Below are 9,921 nucleotides of genomic sequence, written 5' to 3'. Positions count from 1 at the left end.
AAATCAATATACATCTCTCCCTGAATGGTGCCATTTCTCATTGCAGCGAAACTCCAGGTAATCATTTTATATGATTTATTCAGCATCTGTCATTTTAAGGATTGGATGATGTTTGGCTCTACAGCAAAGAATAATTAGCAATATAATTAATCAAATTGCTGTTTATATTTCTATGTCAAAGTTAATCATTTTCATTTTCTTGTCTTATGTGAAGGGTTCTCCTTTTACTAAAGCCAATAGCATCTGCAAATAAATTTAAATGCATTTCAGTGGCTTTGATTTTACAGGCTTTATATCAATCATAGCAGAAGCCAGCTCTGTTTCCTGACATCTGGAACAAAGGCGTGGCATTTTCACCTAGGCTAAACCAACAGGACTGTTTCCAGAATTGCAATCATTCAGTCATCAGTCGTTCTTGCATGCTGGGGAGCGCTGCGAACACAGGCTCTGAACTACTCTGATAGAAAATCTCATCTTAGCTCCCCTGGCTGTCCCTTTCCCTCAAGACACAACAGAAGAACAAGAACTGCTGGCATCGTCTAGACAGTCCCAGAAATAGTTCCTTCCATTGGACTTACCCATTGAATGTGGTATGGTTGCATGATCCTTTGTCAATTTTTCTCCGATATGAATCTTGAATCACGCTAGGAATCTTGAAACAAACTGTTGTTTCTACTTTATTGTGGATGAGAGGCAGGTAGTTGATGCTAAGACGATGGCTCCTGGTCTGGTGTGGAATACCACACCAATGATCAATGATCATTTTGTTGTTTTGCGTGGCTCTTCAGTCTATCAAGCACATGTAAATCAATAAAATACGTGTTGGTATTTCTGAGCGAGCCAGACATTTGCAGCTTTGGTTTTACCGCAGCAGCTCTCCTGGAGGGGTCCAGAGGAGATGGGGAGTTTTCCTGTTGTGTGAAACCATTGTTGGCTGTAGTGTCTCTCCAAGGAGCTGCTCTAATTAATGCAAAACACTCTAGATACTACTTAATCAGCGCTAAGCTGCATCTGAGTGGCACAAAATTAAGATCCTTTATTGAACAGTTTCTCTACATGCTACTATATACTGGAATCATTGGACCCATACATTTCATTTTATGAAGGAGAAGAGAGAAATCTGTAGCAAAAGCAGAGTTTGGAAATAATTAGTTCAGCCTGCCACCGACCCTTTCTTTATGTATACCTTAGTAAACCAGTTAATAGGGAACACGGAGAAGAAATTAACTGAGTAAATAAAAATATAACTCAGGCTGCAAAGCATGAATTAAAATCACAATGTCTCCAAACAATAGATAAAGAATGCTTTTTATCTGTGAGCTTAATCTGTTCTAATTAATGCTCCCAGAGTTTGTTCGTTCAAAAGCTTGCAACTGATTTGACACCAGTTATTTGCACACACAAGCAAAAGGAGGCTGCCCCCAAAGGGGAACCCTTTGTCCAAATATTCTTGAAGATGTTCTGGAAGGAAAAATCTTCCTAAGGTGGTTTTATTCAGCCATTGCCAATTTTTCAAGGGTAATTTCTGGTTGGTTTATTATCAATTCCAGCAAGTTGGATGGTTAATGGTTATAAATCATCCAACTATTTCTTCCATTTCTTTTTTGAATCTGTAATCTGAGCATTTTCCCTCTCAATTCCTTGTCCAGCTTCAAGCACCATTCCCCTGAATTTAACCAAGAATAGGGTAAATGTGATCTTATAAATCTTGCAACGAAAATGAAAAGGGTTAAAACTTCTGATGGACCTTGAAATAATACCAGACAAAACTATAAAATCCAATAGAATGCCCTCCAAGTATTTTCTCTTTCAATTAAGTTAAAAATATCAGTTCATTCCTCTGCAATCACACCTCGGATGCTGAGAAGTTTGCTTTTTGACTTTTTTTTTCTATTCTATCTCAAGAAGGAGCTTGAATGTCCCTGCAAGCTTTCTAAGATGTTGACACATAAAAGTCTGAAAGTTCACCAAGGCAACAAATGTCAACCATAGAAAACCCGGGTCTGAAGTATTCCCATAACGCATTATCCCAGTTACCCTGGCACATGCAGTTTGTTTGTATCCCTCTAAGGATTGGAAATGACAAAGGAAGAGAATTCTGATTTGGAAATTCTAACCAAAGAGATCTCTTCTCCTGATTTGAATGCAACATTCAAATCATCACAGTGGTCAGATAGCTAGAAGGAAGTAGGGAGAGAGAGAGAGAGAGCAGGTCAAGTTGCAAGCTCAATTGTCAGGTCTGTTTTGACACCAACGACCAGAGATATTAATGGAAAGAAAGCTTCATGACCATGTGCAGTTCCGGTCTTTGAGAACAAGTTGTTTCTGTGATGTAAGCCATGCAAAGAGGTCAGTCAGGGCCTCCAAGATGTCTGTGATCTAATGATGTTTATATTGATGTAGATAAAGATTTGTTTCAATCAAACGTATTCCCTCAGACCTGAGCCTGAAGTTGGGAATCCTGAGTGCCACTTGGCTCACCCCCCACTCACTCGCCTCCCCTCCCCCACTTTTTCAGAAGCCGGGGGATGCCGGCTGCATCTTGCACTGTAGTGCAAACAGATCCCCGCAAAGAGAGAGGAAGATAAAATGAATTTAAATTCCAAAGGGGTTCCAGTGCCGGTTTCCTAGTCCCCGAGTCAGCAATGTGTTTGTGAAAATTCAGCCTTTTTGTCTCCCAGTAAAAAGGAGCTAAATCTACATCGGTGGCCCAGTCTCGGGTTGCTATTCTTTGCATTTTCTATTCGAGTGAATGAGAGTGAATGAAGTGGCCGGGACCCTTCATTTGATCTACTCAATTGCATAAAGTGACAGAATTCTAATATATTTGTTTAATGCTCCTCAATGGGCTTTCACGTTTTTGCTTGCAAATGAAGCATCGGTGGGCAAAGTTGCAGCCCCCTTTAACACCGGGACATATTTCATAACTCGGGCCATGGTTTGAAGTGATCTTGAGAGGAGTTTTAGACTCAAAAAGTGGAAAATAAAGAAACAGATGTGAAGTTATTGTAAATGACCAGAGTGGACTCTGGGGCTATTGTGCCCCCACGGCGGGCGGTCCAGGGGCTGGGCTTTTCACGCTGTAATTGAAACATATTAATTAGATAATTTGTTGTTAGTTTAAACGAAACAAATGCATCCCCTTTGAGGCTTCACAGCCGGTGGGTTGGGTTGTTTTGTGTTTTGTTTTTGTTTGGGTGTTTCTGTGCATAGGTAGATTTTTAGGAGAAAAAATTAATTGACATTCATAGTATGAATTGAAGAACGGATTCTGATCTTCTCCATTTCTTAGGTGAATACCCTTGACAAAGGGAGTTTGCATTTGGAAAAGTGTGAAGGGTTGCTCACCCTTCCACTCTGCACTCCAATCCCCCAACCTTGCATAAACCCATGGAAAATCTACAGTCTGCACTACTTGCCTTGGGTCCCTCCTCCTACCTGGCAAACTTGCCTTATTTAAGCTCGAGACCAGATTCATGCTTCCAAGATGCTCCGCGTTCTCCTTCTTTTGAAGGAATTCATCTCCCTGCTATGGTATTGAAGTTGCTTGGAGGATCACCCATAGCTCCCGTCTTCAGCTTTCAAGCTTCCGAATCAGGCAGTGGGAACAGGGAGAACAGTGTACAGAATTCACCTGTGGTGTAAGCCGTTCCACAGCTCACAGTTAAATGCAGAAGCACGTGAAAACCCCACATAGCAGAATACCTGTTTCCAAATCCAAAACCTAAATTCATAAAAGTCAGTACTGCCCAAATGCACAAAATAGCAGAGTCCAACTGTTCTCCGTTCTCAGAGTATGACACACTACTTTCCCTCTGCATGCTGGGGTCTCTTCCAGTTTTATTTTAAAGCTGGTGTATTGACTTTGGACTTGAGCCAGGTGAAAAGATTTAACATGACAAAGAGAGCCATTGAAGGTATCATAGTTATAAACTTCCTTATTTGTGAGGCACTTCAACTAAACAGGGCAGAAGTCCCGAGCTGGGGGGTGAAGGTGGGGGGCTTGTGTATTTGGGCTGCCTTTGGATTTCTGATCAAGGTCAAAATATCATCAATGGATTTTTTTTTTTTTTTTTACTTTCCTCATTCAACTTCGTCTGAGAAAAGATGCCTGCAATTGTAAAAGGAGGGCTCACAATGCCCAAGTTATTTCATTCTTTGCAATACACCATGACGAACCTACTAGCTGAAAAGAGCATTTTCAAATACTGAGTTGAAATCTCGCCTTTGCTCAGAATCAGAACTAGGATTGGCATTCTTCTTTCCCTCCATGTAGGGAATCTGTGTATGAACACACCGCTTATTTATTCTGTGCATACTCTAGGAGGAATATTTTACCTGACTCAGCTAACGATCTCAAAAATGTATGAGGCCTATGTTAGTCCTTTTCACTTCCTTCATCTGTTCAGATTCAATGTTGCTAAATTCAAGGAGATCAGACTAGTCCAGAGATGGCCCTGATTTTATTTTGCAGGAAACTGTGAGGCCATATTTGATTTTTTTCTAATGTAGACGACTTCTTGTAGAGAACAAACTTTCAAGAGTTTCTTAGCCCAGGATGGCTAAGTTTTCCAGGCTTTCTTTAGCTGATCTTGTTGATATAATTGTGAATTGGCCTTGATGAATGAGTTTAGTTGTTCCCTGTCTGATGACCTTTAGTAGCTTCATGCATTTTAATCAGTCCAATGATTCATTTATTTTCCACTTTTTTTTTTTTTGGCTGTGTGTGGGATCTTTCCTTTCAAAAAAAAAAAATGGTCACAACAGGATTAATTACCCTTTGCATTAATCCTAAATTGTTTTCCAGGTAGCCCTCTAAATATATGAGGATCACAGGTGCTAAGAACTCTGCTCATGCAGGCCTAATGATCATAGTTTCTATGTGAGGTTTTCACCACCAGGATCCCTTGTTTAATCATTTTACACAGTGAAGTGTTAATCACCATTTAAATTTCTCTTTGTTTTGTAACTTCATTACTTGAATACACACCTCACTCTGGAGATATAGGGACCCCTTCAACAAAGTGTCAATTAACTTAAGCCATAAATTCTTAGCAAATTTTAATTCTCTGCTGAAATCTGAAGAAAAACAACTTCTTTGAGTCAGGCATTTAAAGTAACTTCATTCACATCTTTAAAATAAATGCATCAAGTCTTATTTTCCCACATGAAGGAGTGAAAGAAATCTCTTCAGTTCAAAGGGAACGGGTTTCTTGACATGTGAAGTGAAACTTTAAGTAATTTCTATAGAACAAAATTTAAACAACTGCAATAATTTAAAAGAGCAAGGAAATGAATCCTCAGTCCAAGTAAGATGCATCAGCAAATATGCATTGAGCAAATGAATACCCATCTCTTTGTACTTTTTAAATCTTGGTACCATTTCTACCTGATGCCTACATAAGCCTTATACTTACAAAAGTGCTGTATATGTGATAAAATGTATATTTTAACCTGAACAAAACCACAGATAAAGTACTGTATTTTTTTTCCAATAGAAGCTTTTCTTTCCGCACTAATCCTGGGCACCTGATGCATTATAGAAATAGCCGGTGCCCTTTTTCCCTATGCACAAATAACTTCAGAGTCCATTTGAGTAAATTTTCCCCACAATCTGCAGGTGCACAGAGGGAAGTCTGACTGTTTTCCCAATGTGATACAAAAGGCAACCACAATCTACTGCAGAAGGCAATGCTGGGGAAGGGGAGGAAACACTACCTCCATCTTTTGCAAAGTTATTGTTTGTAGCAACTCTCCAAAGACACAGAAAACTAAAATTTGAATTTACATATTTTAATGAGAAAATATTATTTGTACTAGGTCATAATTTAATGTAGACACCTTTTTTAAAATTCTTTGTCTTAAAACAGGCATGCTGGGAACAGGAACACCAACATTTAAAATGCCATGCTAATTCTGTACAAGGAAGAAAAATGGAGGGTAAAATCGTACAGCTCAGATAGCACTACTTTTTTTTTTTTTAACTTAAGCAGGTCACACCAGAACAACAGTTCGTTTTCCAGCAAATTACCTAAGCCTCTAAAGAAATATAGCAAACAAAAGTGCATTTTACACAGTGTATAATCATTCCTATTCACAAGTATTTACACCTCTTCGCAGCCCTTCAGCTTCTTGGAAAAGTTCTGGCAGCCGACAGTAAGGCCGTCCGTGGGAGAACCATCCGGTGACAACCCCCTTCCGGTTCCCAGTCAGCTTGTCTGAGTTCGTCCGGGGTTGCCCTTGATGTTTCCTGATTTGGGGGCTTATTTCATTTTTCTGCTTTTTCTTTCTTTTAGTTTTGTCGACAATAAAATAAATAGCTAAAAAGGTCTCTAAGTAGTCGGAAAGTTAACGTCCCAATTAACTTTCCTCTCCCCTCCCCCCTCCCCATCCCCAAACCTGGCCAGAAAGGAAGGGTAAACATTCACATTACAACAGGTACTTGTAAAGTGGGCTTTGCCCGCTCCGCGCCTGCCAGGTCGAAACCAAGTGCACTGTTGACATTTTACCGGGCGGCTTTGTAAACAACACAAGGTTCCTTTTACTTTTGCTCGCGCGCAGGACCAGCGTCCCCTTCTCCGCTTGGCAGCCTCTCCCCCTAACTCGCAGCGTTTGGAGCCTCCGGCAGGAAACAAAACCCAAAACAAAACAACAACCAAAAACCCCAAAAGCTCCGCAGAAGCCCTTGCCAGATGCGCGGAGGCGGGCGCGGTGGGAAGGTGAGTGGCTTCTTTTTGCAGCAGATTTTCCGAGACGCCAGGGGGATCCGGCCCTGCCGGGCTGCCGCGGCCCTCCGCCGGGGAGCAGTTCCAGGACCCGTTTCTGGGAGCCAGTTTTCTTGGGTTTGGGACCCGGGGTCGCAGAGTTCAGAGCTCCGCGAACTGCAGCGCAGGGAAGACGCGCTCGTCCGGACGCAGGCGAGCTGCGGAATTTGCCCCGCCTGTTCCTCGGGACCGGGTTTCGGGACCCCGGGGCGCGGGCGCGGCTCGGCCCGGGTGGACCCTGCCTTCCCCTATCTTGAGTAAGGGAAGGGAGGGGAAGCGAAAAGAGCTCCCGCGCGCCTCCTGGACTGTCTGCAACTTTTTGTGTCTCGTCTCCTGGATCCAGAACAAAGTTCTCCTGGAGGGAGCTAGGGTGCACTTGGCAAGGCGAAACGGACTAGTGAGGGTGGCGGCTCCCGGTCGGGGAGGGCAGGAGCGGGAGCCCCGAGAGGTGTGAGCAAGGCGGCGGGGAGGGGAAGGAGAGGGCGTCGGCTCCTGTGTGGTCAGTGCACGGCCACCGAGTGCAAGGTGTTGGCCGGGCTGGTGAGCGTTTCGCTGGGCGTAGCGGGGCTGCTTTGGCTGGTGGCTGTTTGCGAGGACGTGGGGCTGAGCGAGGGCGGCGAGTTCGACAGCAAGGTGGGGATGGGCGCGGGCAGCGCGGGCAGCGCGGGCACGGCGGCCGGCGTGGGCTTGATGGGCACCGGGATGGCGGGCAGCGTCTGGCCCGCCGCGTGGCACAGCGGCTTCAGCGGCACTCCGTAGGCGCTGTAGTCGCCGCTCGCCATGGAGATGGGGGTGGCCGAGTCAATCATGCCCGCGGAGCCGTACACGTGCGGCCAGCCGGTGCCCAGCGAGCTGCCCATGGTAGTCAACTGGTTGGGGAGCGGATAGGCAGCGGGCACCGGCTGCATGGCGGAGAAGGCCAAGCCGCCTGGCATCTTGTACTCCCGCGCGATGATGTTCTCGATGGCGAAGGGGTGCTTGAAGCCGGAGGGCTGCGCCACGCCGCCAAGGTTGTAGGCGGCGGCTGGCATCTGTGGCAGGTGCGTGCCGGAGGCGGCCAGCGCGCTGAGCCGCAGCTTGGCCTGCTGCTGCAGGTACTGCGCCGCGTCGGCCGGCTTACTGGGCGCCAGGTGGTCGGACTTGAGCACCTTGAAGCGCTTTCGGCGCCGCAGGAAGCTGCCGTTCTCGAACATGTCCCCGCAGCTGGGGTGCAGCGCCCAGAAGCTGCCCTTGCCCGGCTGGTCGGGCCGCCGCGGGATCTTGATGAAGCAGTCGTTGAAGGAGAGATTGTGGCGAAGGCTGTTCTGCCAGCGCTGCGTGTTCTCCCGGTAGTAGGGGAAGCGGTCCATGATGAACTTGTAGATCTCACTCAGCGGCAGCATCTTCTCGGGCGAGCTCTGGATGGCCATGGCGGTCAGCGAGATGTAGGAGTAGGGCGGCTTCTGGTCGCTGTACGTGTTGCGGCCCGGCCGAGGCATCTTCTCACTTGTCCTCTTCTGGCTTTGGGTCCGCGCCGGCAGGCGGAATGCTCGGATCTGGGAAGCGGGGAGGTCAGGGAGGGGTGGGGACGCACATGGACACCGCGAGGGTAGTCAGGCGGGACGGGGAGCGGTGAGGGAGGGGGTGGAGACAGACTTCGGGGCTGCGGGTAGGGGCTGCGCGCTTAATCAGCCGGCGCCCGCGCTCCTTGGCTAGCAACTTTGCGCGCTGACTGGCCCAGGGACAGGAGAGGGCTAGGCCGGCCAGCTGCGCGAAGATAGCAAGGGAAGTAAGTGGAGTCCCAGATATGGACCGGGCTGGGAGGCGGTGGGGACGCCACGGAGATCGGCTCACCTTAAAGTTGCTCCAAGTTGCGCGTCCGCATCCGGGATGGCGCGCTGCTTGTTACGTTCCTCCCGATGCGTGGCCCAGGAGCAGCGTCCGGGTTCCGTTGGACTCCTCGGCGCGAACCAGGGCTCTGGCGCTTAGCCTCGCAGCGCCCTGCGCCGCTGCCTCCGCGGCGCTTCTGGCTTTGCGTGCGGCCGGCAGCGAGCTCGGCTGCGGAGTCCAGGCGTGGACGTTGGCCGCAGAGACCCGGGGACTCGGGAGGGCGCTGCTGTGGGCTCCGTGGCTCCGCTGAGCTAGGTGGCTGCCTCCATGTCCTCCCTCGAACCATCTGATAGTTTTAAGCGGTGACAGGAGCAGAAAAGACCCCTGTAGCGGCGCTTCATTAATGTGCCACTTCTTAGCTATCATATGACAATCGCCTTGGGAGGAGGAGGAAAGGAGGGGGGACTGGGGCTGCAGAGGGAGGGGACTGAGCGGGAGGGAGAGCCCGGCCAGCTCTGGTTTCTTTCACACCTATTTACATGGACACCTTGGCCAATAGGAATCACTTCCAACTCCAGACTGGGCGATGGGGAAGAGCCTCGGCAGTGGCGGGGAGCGAGACGCGCCGGCCGGTGGCCGGGTGTCGCCGGGTGCAGGTATGAGGAGGCGGTGGCCGCGGAGCGGGGAGCGGGCGGCCGCTGGCGTCACAGACGGAGCTGCGGCGCTGAGGATGTTTGCCGTGGAAATGGCCGGGCTGGGGTGTTCTGTCTCCTCTGCGTTATCTCGGGTTTGTATTGGTAGCTGACTCGAGGCACGGCTCTCCCCCGAAGCCGACCCTTGTCCTGCGCTTAGCACTCGCGGGGGTTGTGCGTGGATTATTAGAATGCCAACAAGCCCTTCCCCCTGCCCCGGTCCTCCAGGCGGTGGACGATTCATTGGCCCTGGCTGGCCGCTGCTTCAACCAGGTGTGTGGCTGATGAGGTGTAAGCTATCCTGACAAAATGTCATCGGACAGCCCCCTGTAAGAGCTCATTTTGAATCGACATGTATTGGCCAAATTAAAAAAAAAAAAAAAGTTGTTAGATGGTCTACCTGGGCAAGGAGTCATGGTGTATGCTTGCTTTCCAAGTCGTCCGGGCTCCGGGGCCGTCGGCACAGACCGCGTGCAGACTAGGGAGGGCCTGAGTCCGCCTGACGCACGGTCAGCAGAGGAGCCGCGGGGACTCTGGCTCTCCCCAGGTCTTTTGAAACTTCAGCAGCCAGGCGTTTCCTGGGAATTTGCATTTTACTGTCGGAACACCCCCTCCCCCTTTTTTTTAAACAAGGGGAGAATCTATTTAGGGTTTAG

General features: G+C 48.2%; 1 protein-coding gene and 1 long non-coding RNA gene across 2 annotated transcripts in view; one reads left to right on the top strand and one right to left on the bottom strand.

Moving 5' to 3' along the window:
• Positions 1–5,570: 5,570 nt before the first annotated feature.
• On the bottom strand, positions 5,571–8,971 carry FOXB1 (forkhead box B1). The gene is made up of 2 exons (XM_051822347.2): positions 8,598–8,971; positions 5,571–8,299 (listed from the first exon to the last, which is right to left on the bottom strand). Exon 2 carries the CDS (start codon positions 8,240–8,242, stop codon positions 7,265–7,267), a length of 978 nt encoding a protein of 325 aa, XP_051678307.1. The 5' UTR covers positions 8,243–8,299; positions 8,598–8,971; the 3' UTR covers positions 5,571–7,264.
• The window catches only part of LOC127483736 (uncharacterized), a 97,883-nt gene continuing 94,560 nt past the window's right edge, over positions 6,599–9,921 (top strand). The window contains exon 1 of the long non-coding RNA XR_007910368.2: positions 6,599–6,719. This is a non-coding gene — a long non-coding RNA (uncharacterized lncRNA). The remainder of the gene's footprint in view (positions 6,720–9,921) is intronic.

This window comes from Oryctolagus cuniculus, chromosome 12, assembly GCF_964237555.1.
Source record: "Oryctolagus cuniculus chromosome 12, mOryCun1.1, whole genome shotgun sequence".
In the NCBI taxonomy this organism is placed as follows: Eukaryota; Metazoa; Chordata; class Mammalia; order Lagomorpha; family Leporidae; genus Oryctolagus; species Oryctolagus cuniculus.
The sequence above is the reverse complement of the archived record's forward strand: the minus strand, read 5'-3'. Positions and strand labels throughout refer to the sequence as shown.